This window comes from Acartia tonsa, chromosome 5 (genome assembly GCF_053477335.1).
Source record: "Acartia tonsa isolate MP-2025a chromosome 5, ASM5347733v1, whole genome shotgun sequence".
In the NCBI taxonomy this organism is placed as follows: domain Eukaryota; kingdom Metazoa; phylum Arthropoda; class Copepoda; order Calanoida; family Acartiidae; genus Acartia; species Acartia tonsa.
Window position 1 is genome coordinate 48,666,568 of NC_137264.1, and position 20,928 is coordinate 48,687,495.

A 20,928-nucleotide genomic window follows, 5' to 3' on the forward strand; every position below is an offset into this window, starting at 1 on the left:
AAAATAAAAAATATGTGGTTTGGGGGAAAAGAATGTAAAAATTAAGACGACTGAAAGCTTTTTTTCTATTTTTCTCCCCTCTTTGGTGAAAAAAAACTAAAAAATATGTGGAAGGGGGTATAATATGAATAAAATAAAGAGTTCTGAAATTTTTTTCCATTTTTCCCCTTCCTTGCTGGAAAAAACTAGGAGGGGAAAAAAATGAATCTTGTGCAGAATATACACCCCTGATCCCTCTTTTCAGAAAAATGAAATTAAAGTCCTGTTGCCAGTGGCCACAGAGATTTTATTTTACGATTTAAGTTTCTTCATTTTCTATTGAAATAAATAGATATGCTATATAGGATTTCTTTTCTTGTGAAAATATGTTATTTACGTAGGTAGTTTTATTTTTCTGCAACCAATAATTCGAGGGAAATGAATTAATAAGTAAATAATAATTCTATAGGTATATATCTAAGGTTAGAAATTGATTAAGATACATAGGTTTTAATGTTTGTTTGGAACAAACCAATTAAAATTAGATAAATTCAAAGGTATCCAATGTTTTTAGCCAACGAGTGAATATGTTTTTAAAACTTTGGTTACCACTCCAATGTCCCATCCATCACTGCGGATAGACACCTCTACCCCATTTAATTTTAGTTTTAACAAGAAAAAATTCATTATTTTCTAGGGACGATTTCTGGAGGGTAGTAGTGCCCTCCCAAAAAATAGGTAGTCATAAGACTATGGAAAACTACATTGTAAACAATAATAATTTCATCGGTTAGCAAGATTCTTCGGTACACACAAACAGACACACACACACCCTCATATTTCATATTACTATTATTATATATTTAATTCAATTGTAAAATTAAAGAATAAATAATACCCTAATAGTTATGTTATGGACCAAGTCAGCGTATGGGGGAGGAGCTGTTTTTGGTGGCGGAGGGAAAGTGAATCATGAAAACTACAAGTATGTATTTACTTTTTACATTTTGATGAAAAAATATAATAAAATAACAGGATAAATACAAATATTAAATCTAAATACCGCCGAAAACCACCATCTTAATTCTGCCGACTGGCGAAAATTGTAAAAAAAATTGCGGAAGAAAGCGGTTCCGCCACCATTCTTTACAGTTCCTTATTGTACCTTCATTAAAGCAACTGCCATACCAAAAAAGTTTCATCGCACCCCCAGCCCCCTCTCCCCTCAACCCCTTTTTATTGTTTAAGAATAGTTATTTCTCGAATCGTATTATAAACGGCTTTCCGCGGATATAGAATGTACAATGTAAAAAAAACTGGTTTTAATCTTATGATTGTACATTTTTATATTCGTAGAAAGCTGGATATAATACGATGCTAGACATCGTTTTTTTCGTATGGATGAGAACCGGTTCCTATCCACCGGATTCGAATGAATACGAGAAAACCTCTTATGTTATGCTTCTTTGTTTTAGAGAACTAGATTATATTACACTAATAGTAAGGGGATTTAACCTACTTGATTGATTGATTGATTAGCCATAGTCTCTTAGGGTTTGGACCTAAGTAGTCATGGAGTAGGCTGAGACACTTTTGTATAGCCACTAGGGCTATCAAGCTCCACGTTCAAGCACATTATGACTTGACCCGCTATCTCATGAGAGCTACTCATTATTACCTCACCCTCGCCGAGTATGGCAGGTGTCCCAAATTAAGTCACCGTAATGAATGACGCTCTCCGCAGAGGAGCTTGGGATAAGGGTAGTACCGATATTATGTACGTGACTATTAAGTATCCAAACTTACTCAATAATCCCCTTCTTACACAACCAGGAGAAGTTGCGTGAATGTATTCAACTGAGAAATTCGAGTTGCCACATGGGGACTAGAACTCGAACTCTCATCACCGTAACTCAGTGCGTTACCACTGAGCTACGACGCCCCTTATTTAACCTACTACACTAAAAGTATAGAGAATACACTCTGCTTATTTAGATAATATATCTATTAATACTATCTTTTCTTTTTAGGTGTAGCAGTACTTTGCGCCAACATGCAGGTAAGTGAAGTTAATAATTAACCCCCCCCCCCCCCTATCTTAAAAATTAGTATAAGACGTTTTCTTTGACAGTAAGAACAAAGCAGGAATAAGGTATAACCAACAAGTGAAATAAATCTAAAATAATATTTGGGGGGCAAACGGAGAGGCCGTCAATTTTACGATGTATGCCCCCCAACGACAGCTGAAAAACAGGTATAGGTTTCGTTATTTTTCCCCGAATTTATTTCGTTATTGGACATTGGTATAAGCTGAGAACAAAGGTCCTTTTTTGTTTGAAAATGAGTTATGAAAGAAAACTTCCATAGATATATAACATTAAAATCAGTCTATACACTACAGATTTTATTCATTAAAAATTAGAAATACTTGATCTTAGAATCTAACCTGTTCTCTAGAATAACTTATATAACGTGTTCTTATTTAAAGAGAAATTTTGAATTTTTGAAATTTAAACGGATCTACTGCAGTTCACGGTAAAATATTGCTGGTAACGCAATTTTCTGTGCATCATTGGATCTTGGCTATTCCAGATTATTTGTAGGCCTTGTTATGCCGCTTAAAACGGTGTGTGGGTATGATCTGTACGTTCAGCCGTTTGGCAGCTAGCAGTCTTTAAAATTCATAGATTTTTAAAAAATTGCGTTACCAGCAATATTTTACCGTGAACTGCAGTAGATCCAATTAAACAAAACGTTAAAAGTGGTTGTATACATCACGTCTGAAATTTTAATTGTTCTTTTTTCAATTATTAAAGAGTTGGGTTGAAAAGGCTAATTAACTGACGGGAAATTTGGGTTTAATTAGATTTTAGATATTAAATTTTGTATGTACGTAAGCAGGATCAAAAAACTATTTTCATTTCTTTCATCAATTTTGGTTTGTATGTCAAGACAAGATAAAAGTTGTAGATATAAACGAATTATCTAGTACAGCTACTCAATAATTTTGTCAAATAAGGGAAGGGGGGTTAATGCAACCAGCTCGTAATTTATGCGCAAATGGCACTTAGAATCCGTATTTCATTATGAAACTTAGCATAAGTATTGAGTATTTTCCCTAAATCGATTCTAAGTGCCATTTGTGCATTGATTACGAGATGGTTGCACTACCCCCCCCCCCCCCCATTCTTTATGTTCATTTTTAGTTATTAATGAACCAAAATATCATCATTATCTTTTATATTAATGAAGCTCCGCTGCTTTTATAGACGTTGTTATTGTTTTTTTAAAAGCTGCATAAATTCAAATAAAAGTTTTATAATATTTGAGTGGGTAGATAATAATGTAAAAATATTTAAAGGGGGGAGGCGGATGTGACACTTTTTGAAACCAAAACTAAAAGTCAACAAAGGAACTCAACTAAAAAAAGAGTTACAGGTCTGAGATTTTGCATGGCAGTTGCTTTATAGGGGTACAATATGGAACTGTGAAGAAACGGCGGCGCAACCGCCGAAAACCGCCGTTTCCCGCCGAATTTTTTTTTGCAATTCTCGGCGGTTTTTGGCGGTTGCGCCGCCGTTTCTTCACAGTTCCATATTGTACCCCTATAAAGCAACTGCCATGCAAAATGTCAGACCTGTAGCTCTTTTTTTAGTTGAGTTCCTTTGACTTTTAGTTTTGGTTTAAAAAAGTGGCACATCCGCCTCCCCCCTTTGTATTTTTATACCTACTGTACTGTGTATGGCTTACAAATTGTGGATTATTAAAATAAAAGTAGACATATTTATATTTTGTATCCATGACTAATAGACCGACGGATAAAGTTAATTACAAACTGGATGCTTGATCATTGATATAGGGAATCTTTACTTAAAAAGATCAGCCGTCTATCTTGAATAGTCCATAAGAAAATTACATTTCCCCTCTAGCGTTTAAGGACTGACTTACCGACGGATGTACAGACAAAGTGAGTTATAAAGTAGCTTTGCTGGTAAAAACTAAATCTATAAAAGTGCATCTCTACCGCAATTTTGTCCTGTGTGAAGTTGTATCTTTGTATTGTCTCTCTCTTTCCTTCAGTGAATGCAATGGTTCATTAGTTCATTATTTCAAAGCTTTGTTAAAAGTTGACGTAATCGTCCTTGTTCTGCTACAGGTGACGTACTTGACCTTTCCTGGAGCCCGGATGACCGATATTTGGCCAGCTGTTCCGTGGATAATACTGTCATTGTTTGGGATGTGTCAGGTATTGTAGAGTTTGGCAATATTTCACCAAAGGCTATTTGGAAATGGCATATCCTCTTTAATTTTCTAAAAGGAATGCTTTAATGCTTTTAAAGGTTAGGTTAGGTTAAGTGGAGGCAATACGCTATGTAGGATTAAGTTTTCATAGAGGGGCTAAGGGTTTACCGGGCGATTAAGAAAATCTCCAGCTACTTATGGGAAAAATTCATACTAAACCCTGAACCACTTCATTATGCAATCTAAATTTTCCCGGATATTTTGTCTATGGTAGTCCAGATCTTTAAAAGTGGAGAAAAGTGCAAAAAAACGTTTTCCTATTGATTTTCTATTAATTTGCATAATGAAGTGGATCAGTAAAAAATTAAAAAATATATATTTTGATTGATATATAAGCATTTTACTTTAAAAAGAATCTTTTTCTTTTATCATACGTGTTGCTTTAACAAATAGAAACAATGTACTGTAAAGCTTTACACTTATTGACTACCATAGACAAAATATCCAGGAAAAGTAGATTGCATAATGAAGTGGTTTAGGGTTTATTTTAAGATAACAAAATAGTTTTGCAACTGTCAATTTATCTTTACAAATGTAAAATTCCCAAGATATTTTTGTTTAAAAAAACACAAGCATTTGGCTGAAAATTAGTTTTTATTCTGAGATTCAAAAAGTTACACTTTTATTTCCATTTTTCAGGAGACCATCCAACGAGTGTTGCTGTTCTTCGTGGACATTCCAGTCATGTCAAGGAATAGCTTTACATTTAATTATTATTTTTTTTATAAAGTTGGCTTCGCCCCTATACGTGATGAGGGATCCTATCTCACAGTTTTTCGTTTTTTTTCCATAAAGGTAATTATTCCTACATCTTGTTTCTCTTTTAAAGGTCTAATTTTATTGTTTACTTTAGTTTGCTGCGCTTTTTAGCGACATAATTAACCTTGTCTAATGGGAAAAAAAAGTTATATTTGGGAGTTTATTCATATAGCCTACCTAATGGATGTAGAATGTAGATCGTAAGTGATGATATAATGACAAAGGGAAAAACGTCGTTAATTTAGGTTGATAACATGGACTGGACAACGATTATTGGTCATTTAGCCATCTACAAGTTTTACTTTATTAGAGTTCATGAAAATCTCATCTAAGATCCAAGTAATAATAAATCTATTGCCATGCCAACCCATAATAAAGTATTAAAAATGTAAAGATAAAATAATAATGTAGGGGGTTACATGGGATCCAGTTGGAAAATATCTTGCCTCTCAATCAGCTGATAAAACTCTCAGGTAAAATTTAATTGTATTCTCTTGTTAACGGGCAATATTAGTTATTTTATACCCTCGATTCTTACAATAAAAGTATAGGAATCTTTAGGGATAAGACAATGGACGATGAAAATTGAAACAACTTTCCATTGTTGATAAAAAAATACCCCTTTTCTGTAGATTAAATTATGGATTAAAAACTTCAATTGAAGTCAGGTAAAGGTATAACCAACAAAAACTAGAATTTATTCTAGAAATTTGCGTGATTTTAGATTTTTTGGCTTAGCATGGTATTAACTACGACAGACAGCCAACTCCTCAAATCAGCTGAAATACACATTTTTCTAATTAATTAAGTTGTTGGTTACAGATGAATAAAAGTACCCAAAGTTATTAAACCAACAAATAAGATAATGTGGTTATTATACTCTGGGCAGCAGTATAATTTAGAGTACGATGTCCCCTCCCTCCCATATGGAAATCAAAAATATTCTAGCAAGAAAAACTAAGATTATTGCAGTGTTTTGGAGCTGGAAGCCGTGGAGCCGCCATATTTTGCTGGAGCTGGAGCCGTAATTTTCGGTAAAAAACGGCTCCGACTAGATAAATAAAGAGATTTTTTATAAATTATAATTTGGTAACTATTTTTGTCATGTGCAAATGCCCTTTTTAAGTTTTTCAAGTCTTCAAAAGTCAAAAATAAAAAATTAAAATATTTTTTTTATGGGGGAAAAATATATGTCGAGTTTTTCTTGATTTTAGGTTGGAGCTGGAGCCGCACTAAAATCAAACGGCTACGACACGCTGGATTATTGAATATCATTCTTTTTTTTTATTTATAGAATTAGATGATTTTTGTAATATATATAAATCATTATTATACCTATTTATTCTTATTTATTTATGAATGCATTATTAAATCTCTAAAAAGAGTTAAATTTGGACAATCTAAACATCTTTTATAATACTATGAGTTTTATAAAGTTAGTTAATACTAATCAGGGAGGGAAGGAAGTAGCGTTGCGGAGCCGTTTGATTGTGGTGCGGCTCCAGCTCCGGCTCCGACCTAAAATCAAGAAAACATATTTTTTTCCCTCGTCTATTTTTGACTTTTGGTTAAATTTTTGATTAAAATGGACTTGAAAAAGGGGCATTTTCACATGACAAAACAGAGTTACTAAATTATAATTAATAAAAAAATCTCTTTATTTAGCTAAACCCTGGCCGTTTTTTAACGTAAATTACGGCTCCGGCAAAATATTACAGCTCCCAGCTCCAGCTCCACAACGCTGGAAGGAACCATCATATTGTTTAGCTTTTGAAAGCATGAACTAAACATATCATTGACAGATAAAATGTACATCTCCCCCCCCCCCCCCCCCCTGTCTAACCCCTGAAATATTTTATCTTTATGGGCTAGCTATGAGCTAGAATCGATGTAAAGGTGTCTATAGAAGTCTTTGTTTGCTCTACAAATAACTCGACATAACATCTCTGATATTTCAAGTACTTAAGTACTTTGTATGAGTAAAACGTCAGAAAATTTAGCTTGTAACGAACCAAATACATGATTCAGAGGGAGTGGATACAAAACAGCGAATGTTACAAAACAGCGAATGTTACAAAAAGGCGAAATTACTAAACAGCGAAAATAACAGCTGTTTTGTAATTTCGCTGTTTTGTAACATTCGCTGTTATGTTTTCCGCTGTTTTGTATCCACTTCCCCTGTGACCCTGGTATTAATAGATGCAAATTATTCATAAAAGATTTAAAAGAAAACAAAAAATATTTTTTCAAAATCCTCTCAAAAATAGATTAAACAAACAATCTTATTTTTAGAAATTTAAATCAATAGCATTTCTTAAAATAAATAAATTGAATAAGTTACAAAATATGAAGAATAACTTTTTACATTTCTGAACAAGTGCCACAATCTAATCTAAAATCCGTCACTCACCTTAATGTGTGATTTTTTAATAATTGCTAGAATGTAATTGTATAACTATATAGGTGTTCATTCATCCTTCTTTATTTTTTTAGAATATGGAGGACAAGTGACTGGAAAGAAGAACAAAATATCAAAGAACCATTTAAGGTAAAAAGAAGAATAATGGAATAAAGAATATTTACATTGATATTGAGGTCAAATTGTAATGTTAGGTCTTAATAAACATGCAAAATATGATTGAGTTTTAACCTGTAATAAAATGCATTGATATTCATCATATGGACATATTAAGTTGTTTTTTTTGTCTGCTTTTTCTCCAAAACCAACTAAAACTCTATTTTTTTTTTAATTTACGTATTCGCGGCCAACTAACTCTAGAACTTTATAACTTTGTAGCTTTAATAAGCTGACGAACAATCATTTAATATTTTAATAATAAATTATAAAAATATTGGGATCGTGCAAAGAAAACGAAGAAGCGGGTTTCGTCATATTTTCAAAGTAGCTTTTTAAAAGCGAAGCTTTTCTATAATTAGGGTCGGTCCGTCCGTACGTCCGTCCGTAACGGATAGCTTTTTTCGTTAATTTAGGCAGGTTAGAATTGTCCTATCTATTTCAAATTTTGCATGGTGATTCCTTTAGTAGTTAGGTACAATTTAGAAAGCGTAGCAACTTTATAATCATTACCGAAATGTCCGTACGTCCATTTTAAACATGTTGATTTTTTTACTTTTTTAACATCAAGTTTTTATTTGATCTAATCATCAGATTGATCTGATTTTTGGTATATTGATTCCTTGGACAACAAAGTATAATGTTATAAGCGAAGCAACTCTATAATCAAGTCCTAAAAATGTAAGTATGTCCATAAACATTATCCTGTAAAGGAGTTTTTCAACAAATTTACTTAAAATTTTGCATCGACTCTTACACATTCATATTCTGATTATTCAGTTCTGACCCTATGTAAGTGTTAATGTCCGCTTGTCCTACCGTTTCAGCGCTTCGCTTTTATGGATGTTGTCATCCTTGTTTTATAGCACCTGCGTGGGGCTCCAACTGCGGGGCCCATTTCTAACCCTCCAGGGCATATTAACATTTACCTAACCTAAAATAACCCATTAAAAGCTACTGTGAACATTCTTCGAAACCCACTACTTCATTTTCTTTCCATGATCAATTTTTTTGGGGGCTAGATCAATTGTTTAAGATTTAAAATATTCTAGGAGTGTGGTGGAACAACCCATGTGCTGCGGCTGAACTGGTCACCAGATGGTCAGTACATTGTCTCTGCACATGCCATGAACAGCGGAGGACCTACAGCTCAGGTCAATTTGGGATTATTTACTTAGATTATTACCATAGGTGTATATTATGCAGGGTTGACCCTGTTAGAGGGGAGGGGGGGGATAAAAAATTATGTGGTTGGGAGGAAAAAAGTAAAAATTAAGAGAACTGAAATGAAAACATTTTTTCCATTACCCCCCCTCATTTGTGAAAAAACTAAAAAATATGTGGCATGGGGGGGGGATAATACTAGGCCTACTTTTGATAGATTTTTGACTAAGTGAAAGTTGAACTGAAGGAATTAAAAAATGGAAGGTGCTTGAATGAAATTTTCAACCTAATTAAAAATCGACCAGTTTAAACATACGCAGATATTTGGGAAAAAGTCAGGTTCTCAATATTAAATTAGTAATAAAAGTATTATCAGTAAGAAGTTATAGCCAACAAGCGAAATAGATAAAAAATAAAATTTGAGGGGCAGATAAAAAGTTCGTCAATTCTACTATGTGTTGCCCCCAACGACAGCTAAAAATCACGCAAATATTTTTAGTTTTTTTTCGAATTAATTTCGTTGTTGGTATAAGCTGGTGTATATTTAGATTATTGAACGGGATGGATTCAAATACGAGAGGGACTATGTTGGCCATCGGAAAGCTGTCACCTGTGTCAGATTTAATTCAAATATATTTCATAAATCCTCCAATACAGCCACAGATTCCAACTATGTCTGTGTGGCAATTGGTAAGTATATTTTAAATTCCCCGGGGCTCAAATTACCATGTGGGTGTTGATTACCCCTTTAAAAAAATCACAGGAATTTTGTCGCGAGATATCCCTTAAAAAAAATTTGGGTGTGAAAATTTCAAGTTTTTTTTAGGGGGGGGGGGGGTTAAACAACCATTCACCCTTCCCTCCTTGGACGTCATTGGATATAGAGATAGGGAAAGAATGAAAATTAAAAGAGGGGGGGGGGGGGGTAATGCAACCATCTCGTAATCAATGTATTAATGGCACTTAGAATTCGAATTTCGATCTGAAATTTTGCATGAGTAATCCTTGGTAGGTCTATTTTCCCTAAATCGAACAAAAAGTTGGTAAAGTAACGGCTAACGGCTCAGCTGTTTAGCCGGTTTTTTTGGCTATTTTTAGGGCAAATCTGTCATAAATTACGTAGAAATCAACTTTTTAAAACATATTTTTGCTTTAAATCATGTGAAATGATACATAAAACATTTTTAAAAATTTCTAGTACCAGCAACTACCGGCTAGAATCGATTGAAAATCTTAAAATTACACATTCTATATCCGCGGAAAGCTATTTTATAATACGATGCGAGAAATAACTATTCTATTATTTAGGCTCCCGTGATAGGTCTATATCTGTGTGGTTGACCTGCCTCCGGCGACCTTTGCTTGTACTTAATGACCTTTTTGATTCGTCGGTCATGGACCTGGCGTGGTCAAAGGTAAATGATTCTTAAATTAAAGTAACAGGGTGTCTGACTGTCTGTGTGTGTGTGTTTCTATACCATAAGATCTTGCTAACTGCTAAACCGTTGTTGTTCTGCTTTACAGTGAAGCTTCTAATAGATCTAGGGAAGGTTTACAACTATTTTGAGGGAAGGGTACTCTACCCAAACCTGCCATGAGAAATTGCTTTTAAATCCTATTATATAAAGTAGTAACCTTTTTTTTCTGTAGCTAAGGATCTCGCTAACCGCTGCACTGGATCGATATTGTTGTTCTTAACAGTGAAGCTTCTTAAAGATACAGGGAAGGTTTTAAAGTATTTTGGGATGTGGAAATCTCCACCCTTTTAATACAAATCTAACCCTTCAAAATATTTTTTAATAACTTTTTCTTTTTATTACTTACTAAAAGTAACTTACTTACTAAATTCAATTTTCTACCACGTAGTTTTCAAAATATCAAGACTTGAAAATTGTCTTTTTGTGATATATGGAATTGAAAAAGACGATTTTCAAGTCTTGATATTTTAAAAACTACGTGGTAGAAAATTAAAATTCTTTCAAATATATGCCATATAAATGTAGTTTAACCATTTAACCAGGATAAAATATGTGGTTCACTAAATTAAGTTCAAATGCATTTCGTGAAACTACCCCTTTAAAATAGGGTGGTCGACTTTCCCCCTTACACCTTTAGTACCCTCAGAGGCTTTTAGGGTCGTAGCCGCTAGTTGCACATTTAATTTTGCAAATACAGCATGAAAATATTATATTTTTGTATCGATTATTATCAATTATGACTCACTGAAAATCTGAAGCTGGAATAAAAAAAAAGAAATCCAATCCTGATAGAATATTTTTACTAGGACGGAATGACACTGATAGCCTGCAGTCATGACGGCCGGATAGCCGGTCTAAACTTCACTAAAGCCGACCTCGGAGTGCCGGTCACCAAGTCGGCTAAGAATGAGCTGTTAAAGAAGATGTATGGACAGGAAAATATTGTTATCAATACTGAACAGTGAACATATTATAGAAATTAAAAGTCTATCGCCTATAGGTAATCATCCCTTCCCGGATTTTTATTTACAAAAACATGTTTGTCATGTTTATTTTAGTTTAGGTATAGGTTAAACTACTTGTTAGTAGTTCCTGCAAATTTAGAGCTACTTGTAGACACAATTTTTTTAATTTGAAAATAATGGGAGGGATTATTTTGGTCTACTAAGCAGGATAATACTAATATATTTTTTATTACTTGATATTCTTTTGTCCTGGCTTTTCTAATTCATCAAGAAGCATTTAATTACAGAAAGTACTTATTCGTTTGACTTTGGGTTGATTTGATTATTTAAGTAGAGTGTTCGAACGTTTCAACTACTAATTGTAATCTACTGAAGGCGTAATTTTGTGAAACATTATTAAGGATGTACAACAATTTATCTCGGCCATTGTCTTATCCCTTTAGATCCCTGATTTTATTATTAACACAGCTGTTAGGCTAAGGCATTCTCTCTTAATTAAACAGAAAATATCAGGCGTCTAACTTGGCAACTCTTGTTTCTGTATTGAAATAACATAATTGGCCACCAGGTTTCTGGAATATCAGTATCCAACAAACCAGTTCTCATTGAGAATGCTGAACTATTGAATTTGAATGATAACCTAGAGGACATGTTTGATTTTACAGGCATGGGACAATTTAAATTTTTTTGTAGCGTTGCCAGTCTAAAACAAATAGATATCATTACACATATGTGAATGAGCTATCCAACGTTGATGTAAACTTGTAATTGCTGTGGTACATGCGGTCACAGTTATTAGGAATAATTTCCAATATTAATATTCATGGACAATAACATATAGATTATAAACGACACCGTATAAAACATTTGATTTGCAAAAAATATTAAATTGTCCCTCATTAGCAACATCTGGCAACACAACTGGTGAAAGTAACAGCACTTGGAAGACAACCGCCAATGGAACACCGATTAAAGGTAATGTTTTGGAGAAAAAATATGATAAATTCTTTAAATCAACAAAAAGAGGGGGTGGGGATAAAATGTTTGACTATTTACACGACATACCAGCAATTTTAATTTGGGCGCTACTCCCTTAATTTTAGAGATAATTGGGTAAAATCTTTATGGTTGTGTCAATAATTACCCCAAGTTTTGGTATCTTTGAAAAAAAACGGAGGCGGGACAACCCACCGCTCCCGCCGTTCACCGATTCAAAAATTTTCTCCTTAAAACCAACCCTGCAATGGGACTTTCTATAAAGATTTGGGATCATGGAAAGAAAACGAAGTTTCCGGTTTCGTCGTTTTTTCACAGTAGACTTTCTCATACTTCTAGCCCCTGCGGGGGGCTCTAGCCCTGCGGGGCATATTTTCTAACCCTGCGGGGCAATCATTAACATTTACTTAACCTAACCTAACCTAAAATAACCCTTCAAAAGCTACTGTGAAAATACGATGAAACCGGAAACTTCGTTTTCTTTCCATGATCCAAGATTTGGTTCCAATATCCTAAAAAACAGGAGTAGTACTAAATTTAAGATATACCTTGATTAAAATAAAATTGTGTAACGAGTCATCACATTTTAACCCCCCCCCCCCCCCCCCCTGTAGAACTAATTTACCCACATTTGTAAGTTGTAAGTACAATGAAAATTTATTTTAGGCCCAACAGATAAACAAATAGAAGTGAGAACGAGCGACGGGCGTCGTCGAATTACGCCAATGTTCATCCTGCCAGCCGCCGCTTTAGCAGATAATTCAAGCGGAGGCGTTTTTGGCGGCGATTCCCAGCGAAATTCTTGCGACAGTGCAAGCTTGACCGTAAAGTTTTCGTCCAACTCAAGTACTGAAACAAAGTCTAAAATCCCTATTGAAAAGTAAGTTATTTATTCAGTCAGTTCCTCCGTAACGGTTAACTCGTACAGATAATTCAATGTCCTAACGATATCAAACTTAGCACGATGGTTTCTGTTTCAGTTAGGTAGCCTTTTTGATTAGGTTTAATAAATATAATACAAATCTAATTCACTTATGGAATACTAATATCTAAGATGATAAGGCATAATTTTTTTTTAGGGGAAGCATTTCCATAGGGGGGGGGGGGTTAATGCAACCATCTCGTAATCAATGTATAAATGGCACTTAGAATTCGAATTTTGATCTGAAATTTCCATGAGTAATCCTTGGTAGGTCTATTTTCCCTAAATCGAACAAAAAGTTGGAAAAGTAGCGGCTAACGGCTGGCGGCTCAGTCGTTTATCCATTTTTGGGCTATTTTTAATTCAAATCCATCACGAAACCTATCTCCAAATAATATTTTTTTCCGCTCCAAAACGTTTTCAAACTGTTCTAGCCGGTAGTTGCTGGTTCTAGAAATCTAAAAAATGTTTTTAAAAGCGAAGCTTTTCTATAATTAGGGTCGGTCCGTCCGTCCGTACGTCCGTCCGTCCGTACGTCCGTCCGAGATAGATAGCTTTTATTCGTTAATTTAGGCATGTTAGAATTGTCCTATCGATTTCAAACTTTGCATGATGATTCCTGTAGTAGTTAGGTACGATTTAGATAGAGTGGCAACTCTATAATCATTACCAGAATGTCCGTACGTCCATTTTAAACATGTTGATTTTTCTAATTTTTTAACAGCAAGTTTTTATGTGATCTAATTATCCGTTTGATCTGATTTTTGGTATATTGATTCCTGGGACAACAAAGAACAATATTTTAAGCGAAGCAACTCTATAATCAAATCCTAAAAATGTAAGTATGTCCATAAACTCAATAAACATTATCCTGTATCAAGAAGTTTTTCAACAAATTTACTTACAATTTTGCTTCGACTCTTATACTTTTATATTCTGATAATTCAGTTTAGACACTATACAAGTGTTAATGTCCGTTTGTCCTACCGTTTCAGTGCTTCGCTTTTATGGATGTTGTCATCCTTGTTTTGTATCATTTCACACGATTTAAAGCAAAAATATGTTTCAAAAAGTTTATTCCTACGTAATTTATGATAGATTTGCCCTAAAAATAGCCAAAAACGGCTAAACGGATGAGCCGCTAGCCGTTACTTTTTCAACTTTTTGTTTGATTTAGGGTCACCAAGGATTACTCATGCAAAATTTCAGATCAAAATTCGAATTCTAAGTGCCATTTATACATTGATTACGGGATGGTTGCATTAAAAACCCCCCTCTTAATTCTCAATGTCCATATTATGCATCAAAGCAATCTAATGTTGGTTTGTTCGTCATTCTGTTAAACTTAGGTTTTCTAAATGTTGTCAACCTTGTTACTTGGAAACTTCATGTATTATGTGTTGATTTAGTTTAAAACATCACATGTTTATTATCTTAATCTTTTAATTTATAAAATCGTTCCTTGCAAAAGTTTTATAACTTTTTATAACCATAGACAAAAACCTTCTTCAAAATAGCTGTCTCACAAAAGTGTTTCTTTGAAATAACTGTTTTCATCAGATTTAAAAGATTTACATCTATTGTACATAATGATTAAGTTTTTATTCCTCTAAATAAAAGGCTTAAAGATTTTACTTCTTCCATCCATTTGTCACTCTTTCCTGCAAGGGGCCTCCAAAAATTTTTTGTGCGAAACACTTTTAATGTCTTCTAAACAAATTTAATACCGATCGTTGTATGCAGTAAATCAATTGAAATGTATCTGCTAAAGTAGTAAGATATATGTGTGTGTGTGTGTCTAAATGAAATTTTACGTATCGCCGCCTTTTTTTACGGATTATCAATTTTTATCTTGTAATTTTTAGGAAATAATAGGATGTAAAATGTATGTCTGTCTTCACCTTTTTTTCAGTTTCTTAAAAACTTTTACTTTGTGAAAAAATAACTTTTGTGTTTTTAATGTGGTTTGTACATTGTCTGTCTGTTTACGAAATGACAGTAATCATTTTTCAAAAGGCATTTGTTTTCATAAAAACTAATATTTTTTGATTCTTTAATACATAAGATGATTTATGAAACTTGCTCATAATCATAATCTATTCAGACGTGATGTTGTTGTGAAACCTAATGTTAGTCCTGGAAAGAATAATAGCAATAGTAATAGCCTTCCAGGTAAGCTCCACTTTCCAGGAAAGAATAATAACAATAGTAACAGCCTTCCAGGTAAGCTCCACCTTCCAGGGAAGAATAATGGCAATAGTAACAGCCTTCCAGGTAAGCTCCACCTTCCTGGGAAGAATAATGGCAATAGTAACAGCCTTCCAGGTAAGCTCCACCTTCCTGGGAAGAATAATGGCAATAGTAACAGCCTTCCAGGTAAGCTCCACCTTCCTGGGAAGAATAATGGCAATAGTAACAGCCTTCCAGGTAAGCTCCACCTTCCTGGGAAGAATAATGGCAATAGTAACAGCCTTCCAGGTAAGCTCCACTTTCCAGGAAAGAATAATGGCAATAGTAACAGCCTTCCAGGAAAGAATAATAGCAATAGTAGCAGCCTTCCAGGTAAGCTTCACCTTCCTGGGAAGAATAATGGTAATAGTAACAGCCTTCCAGGTAAGATCCGCCTTCCAGGAAAGAATATTGGCAATAGTAACAACCTTCCAAGTAAGCTCCACCTTCCTGGAAAGAATAACAATAGTTACAGCCTTCCAGGTAAGCTCCACCTTCCTTGGAAAAATAAGGGCAATAGTAATAGCCTTCCAGGTGAGCTCCACCTTCCAGGATAGAAAAATGGCAATAGTGACAGCTGTCCAATGTCCATGTAACCTTCACCTAACCTGGACTTCTAATGAATACGTCGAAATGAAATATAAATAAGTGATGCAACTTTAAAAGTCGCACATAAATATTAGTTGATCTTTCTTCAAATAAAATTGTGATAATAATCATTTAAAGGAAGCCCCACTTATTTTGAAATCAAATATAAAATATGTGGGGTGGTATTTTTTATCCGCAGGAATCCCCCCCCCCCCCCCTTAATTTTGATTTATTTAAGGAATTATTGGGGGGGGAGGGGGTCGCTAGACCCTTTTTAAAATTAAGGAAAATCACTTTTCTAAGGTTAACTTTTAATCTTATAAAAGAAGAAATGAAAAATATTTTTTTATGCTTAAGACATTATTTTTTTACATTTGTCTATAGGCTCAGTATTAACTAAATATAAACCTAAGAAAAAAAAATTATATTTTTAGGCATTAGCAGCATTCAAACAAACGGAACAGCCGCCACAAATGGCAGCAACCATACAAATGGTGTTGAAGCTGCCAAATCAGCTGCGACCAATGATCAGACGCCAAAAGCAAACATGATTCAAATTAAACGAAAGGTAAATTCATTAATAAATAAATAAAAATAACATCTATAATGGTCCCAAGATTTCATTATTTTTTTAGTTTTAATTATATCCACGTTCAGCGCTTATTTTTAAATCTCCTTTTTTGTTCCTATTAAATGTTAATCAAAAAAAAGGAGCCACTCAAATAATATTATATTTACCTATACTTTAGAATATTAGGCATAATTAATGTTTATGTAACGTGCAATTTACATCACAACACCTCTTACTTCTAGTTTAAATAGATTAGAACCTAAATTTTTTGTTTACAACAATGTCTTCAAAGTAGAAAAGTTTTGTCATAGAAACTAATTGGCATGTCCTCTAGAAACTACCCCCGGGTGTACACCCTTTCGTGGCTACGCCTCTTAAGGGGCGTTTCGTCGTATTTGCACAGTAGCTTTTCCCATGTTTCTAGCCACTGGTAGCGGCTCTAACCCTGCGTGGCCAATTAACTAACCTAATTACCTAATTTGGCAAAGAGGACTATTCACGAACCAGAGCAAGTGATTCTAAGCATCTTCCAGCATTGACCCATAGTATTTTTTTAGTAAATATAATAGGTTTATGTTTAATATTTGCTTTATCGACTAAAAAGTTAGGTTTCACCATGGTTTTATATGAAAGAAACTTTGAAATGTTAAGCATTGTTTGGTGCAATATCATCGATATTTTGATGAGTTAAAACTGTTGTTTAAAAGCTTTGACACAAAAGTATATTATTGTGATTGTAAATGTATATTTAGAAAAAGGATTGGTAACTTGTAAACAGTTTAATTAATGTACTTTTGCAATTTACAACATTTGATGCTTTTCTGCAGTGTTATTTTATTTTGTCCTCTGAACTCAACAAAGCATTTGATGATATTGCTTTAAAAAATTATTTACATTTCAAAGTTTTTTTCATATAAAACCATGGTGAAACCTAACTTTTTAGTCGATAAAGCAAATATTAAACATAAACCTAGTATATTCACTAAAAAATACTATGGGTCAATGCTGGAAGATGCTTAGAATCACTTGCTCTGGTTCGTGTATAGTCCTCTTTGGAGGGTTTGGGGGAGAGGAAAAAAATTTTTAATGATATTGATATTTGTCCCCCTCTGCCCATACCTGTTATAGGCCATTCATATTATATTTCTTTTAGGTTGGAACAACAATGGTGCCTGTCAGCCAGCCGAGCAAACCGCCAACCCAACCCACAGCTGGCTCAACCACGGCTCAGGAGAATGGCAGCAAACCATCCCCTGGCAAAATAGTTGGTAGATTGTCCGCCAACGCCAATGGTGGCAACAAATCTCCGACTAAAATGGTGAATGGTGCCTCTAAGGTGATTTTTTTTGTTAAAATTACAGGGAAAAGAAGTAAAAAAGAATTTCATATTTAGAGTGGTAAAAAATACTTAATGCGTATTATTTAGGTATATTTTATTTTACTAAAAAAATTATTTTTTTGTCTTGGTGTTAACAGAGAGATAACGCTAACCGCGTTTGAGTAAATATTCTTATAGGAACCTACATGCATCATAGAAAAATCGCCCAAATATTTTAATTTTTTATTTAATTGCTCATGTGTTCGATTTTTATAACCAGAGATGATAATCCAAGGTGCTCAAGATGCATCCAAAAAGGCTATGATTTCCGAATCAATCCGAGCTAAATATCCAAACTCTCACGGATTTCGTACTCGGATTATCAAATCAGCGGATTAATCTGAAACGGATTCTGATAAGGATTTCATTGGATTGCCTACCCTGAATAGGCTATTCTATTTCTCAATACAGCCAATACAATTTTAGAGTGATGATGCAAAGAAGAAGTTGAAAGAGAAAGAAAAAGAGAAAGAGGAGAGAAAGAAGAAACCAAACAGGATAGAATCATCATCTTCCTCAGGTAAATACTTATACTAAAGTAACAGGATGTCTAGTCTACCTGTGTCTGTCTGTTTGTATATTGCGATAATATCTTAACCGCTGAATGGTTCTCCTTCAAAGTTAACCGTTTTAGAGGTCAAGGTCGGAAAATCTACCCTAGAAACTAAAATTAAAAGGGTTAACTTCTTTTCTCTCAAGTGCTTTTAGAAGACCCTAGGGCGTAGCCTTTAGTATGTAGGTACTTAGTAAAGATGTCTATCTGTTTGTTTGTCTGTCTGTCTGTTACTGTTTGTAACGACAAATCTCACTTGCTGATACGATTACTAAGCAATGCATTTTTAAAAATCATTCTTAGGATTTAAATTTTTTTTTATGCCTCAGAAGAAATCCCATGAGATTTTTAAAAGCGAAGCTTTTCTATAATTAGGGTCGGTCCGTCCGTAACGGATAGCTTTTTTCGTTAATTTAGGCATGTTAGAATTGTCCTATTGATTTCAAACTTTGCATGGTGATTCCTGTAGTAGTTAGGTACGATTTAGAAAGCGTAGCAACTCTATAATCATTACCAGAATGTCTGTACGTCCATTTTAAACATGTTGATTTCTTTATTTAACAACAAATTTTAATGTGATCTAATAATCCGATTGATCTGATTTTTGGTATACTGATTCCTGGGACAACAAAATACAATATTAAAAGTGAAGCAACTCTATAATCAAGTCCTAACATAGAGAAAAAAATAAAAGAGAGGAATCGAAGCAACTAGAAGACGAAAATAGGCAGTGGGCCCAGGGGCCTAATTAGCGCTGTTGCCGCGCTAAATTTTATTGCTATTCCACCACTTTTCAAATGGGAGGATTACAAAATTAATATGTAAAGTTTTAATAATTAGAATATAATATTTAAATTAAAAATAAAAAGAAAATTTTGTTATTAAATATAAAAAAAATACTAAAATAACAACATCTAACAACAATATTTTTTTTACTTTTTACTTTTAGATATTGTCGTTTTAATGTTTTAATTAAAAATTACAAAGAATTTATTTTTATTTTAAAAAAATTGTGCATGAAAGATGAATCCTTTCATTTCTAAAAAGGGGGAAATTTTTTTCATAATAAACATTCAGCTGATTCTGACCGCCCACGGCTGTTTGCTAAATTAAATATCGCTTTTCTTTTTATTCACATTATTATTTATGATTGACATACAAAAAGCCCTGGGCGGCTTTTGATTTTCGTCTGCTAAATTTTCTTTAAAAATTTAGGGATGGGGAAGTAGTATTTTACCATGAAAAGGGGGTGAGTATTCATCCTCTTATCCTTTTTCCTTATGAGTCCTAAAAATGTAAGTATGTCCATAAACATTATTCTGTGTCAAGCAGTTTTTCAACACATTTTACTTATAATTTTGCTTCGACTCATATACACTTATATTCTGATTATTCAGTTCTGACACTCTACAAGTGTTAATGTCCGTTTGTCTTACCGTTTCAGTGCTTCGCTTTTATGGATGTTGTCATCCTTGTTTTACATATGATATTATTCAGGCTCCTCGGACAGTGACTCATCCGACAGTTCTGGGTCTGATAGTTCTGATTCTGAGGACAGTTCTGATGGTAATACAACAGCTGCCAGTCAGACAGAGAAATCTGGCAAGGAGGATGTGGCGGATGATTTGAAGGTCAGTTGTTCTCCCTAACTCGGCAGGGGCTAGTCTCTGTATCATAAAAAAAACCTATCCTAATTTGACCTAATGTAAAACAAAATACAAGAATAGTTATTTCTCGCACCGTATTATAAACGGCTTTCCGCGGATATAGAATGTACAATTATAAGATTAAAACTAGTTTTTTTAGCCGCGAGGTGCCGAAGGGACCGGCTAAAAAAAACGGTTTTAATCTTATGATTGTACATTTCTATATTCGTAGAAAGCTGGATATAATACGATGCCAGACATAGTTTTTTCGTATGGATGATAACCGGTTCCTATCCACCGGATTCGAATGAATACGAGAAAAAATAATCCCCTCCCTATTTATTTTTTCAAAATAAAGATTGGTTGTGGGCCGGGTTTTATGCACGAATTGGCAATTTGAGGGAAATAAACAAACGAAAAGCTACGTCTCCCCTTCATCCTTATTTTTTTTTTTTTTTTAAGAAATAGGAGGTGCGTGGAGGTATTAGTGCCCAACAACGTAATTTGTGTGAAAGCGCTAAGAATTCAAATAACAATCTATTTTTAACTTTGCCTAGGCGAAAGCAAAGAAAATGAAAGCAAAACTGGTGGGACTAAAACGCAAAGCGGAAGACTCCCCGCAAAATGCGGCGAAGAAAAAGAAACTCGGCTTGAAAGTTGCTTCAGCGCCAGCTATCGTTAACGGTAGTACTTCGGCGTCTGCTAAATCCAGCCCGCCAGCAAGCAGTAGCTCTACACAGATCGTTGAAAAGGTAAAATATTTTTTTTTGTAGCTCAACATTTTAACATTTATTTTATCCTAACATAAAAAGTTTAAACACTG

General features: G+C 34.0%; 1 protein-coding gene across 9 annotated transcripts in view; it reads left to right on the top strand.

The window, feature by feature from the left end:
- The window catches only part of Hira (histone cell cycle regulator-like protein), a 49,564-nt gene that overhangs the window by 3,486 nt on the left and 25,150 nt on the right, over positions 1-20,928 (top strand). For all 9 annotated transcript variants that reach the window (XM_080161988.1, XM_080161989.1, XM_080161991.1 and 6 more), the window contains exons 6-24: positions 883-964; positions 2,010-2,038; positions 4,136-4,225; positions 4,921-4,971; positions 5,450-5,513; positions 7,534-7,588; positions 8,668-8,769; positions 9,328-9,469; positions 10,088-10,194; positions 11,064-11,189; positions 11,788-11,887; positions 12,126-12,197; positions 12,885-13,098; positions 15,245-15,312; positions 16,392-16,525; positions 17,682-17,864; positions 18,333-18,426; positions 19,957-20,090; positions 20,663-20,857. In XM_080161988.1, coding sequence (XP_080018114.1) covers positions 883-964; positions 2,010-2,038; positions 4,136-4,225; positions 4,921-4,971; positions 5,450-5,513; positions 7,534-7,588; positions 8,668-8,769; positions 9,328-9,469; positions 10,088-10,194; positions 11,064-11,189; positions 11,788-11,887; positions 12,126-12,197; positions 12,885-13,098; positions 15,245-15,312; positions 16,392-16,525; positions 17,682-17,864; positions 18,333-18,426; positions 19,957-20,090; positions 20,663-20,857 — 2,042 coding nt within the window. The remainder of the gene's footprint in view (positions 1-882; positions 965-2,009; positions 2,039-4,135; positions 4,226-4,920; positions 4,972-5,449; positions 5,514-7,533; positions 7,589-8,667; positions 8,770-9,327; positions 9,470-10,087; positions 10,195-11,063; positions 11,190-11,787; positions 11,888-12,125; positions 12,198-12,884; positions 13,099-15,244; positions 15,313-16,391; positions 16,526-17,681; positions 17,865-18,332; positions 18,427-19,956; positions 20,091-20,662; positions 20,858-20,928) is intronic.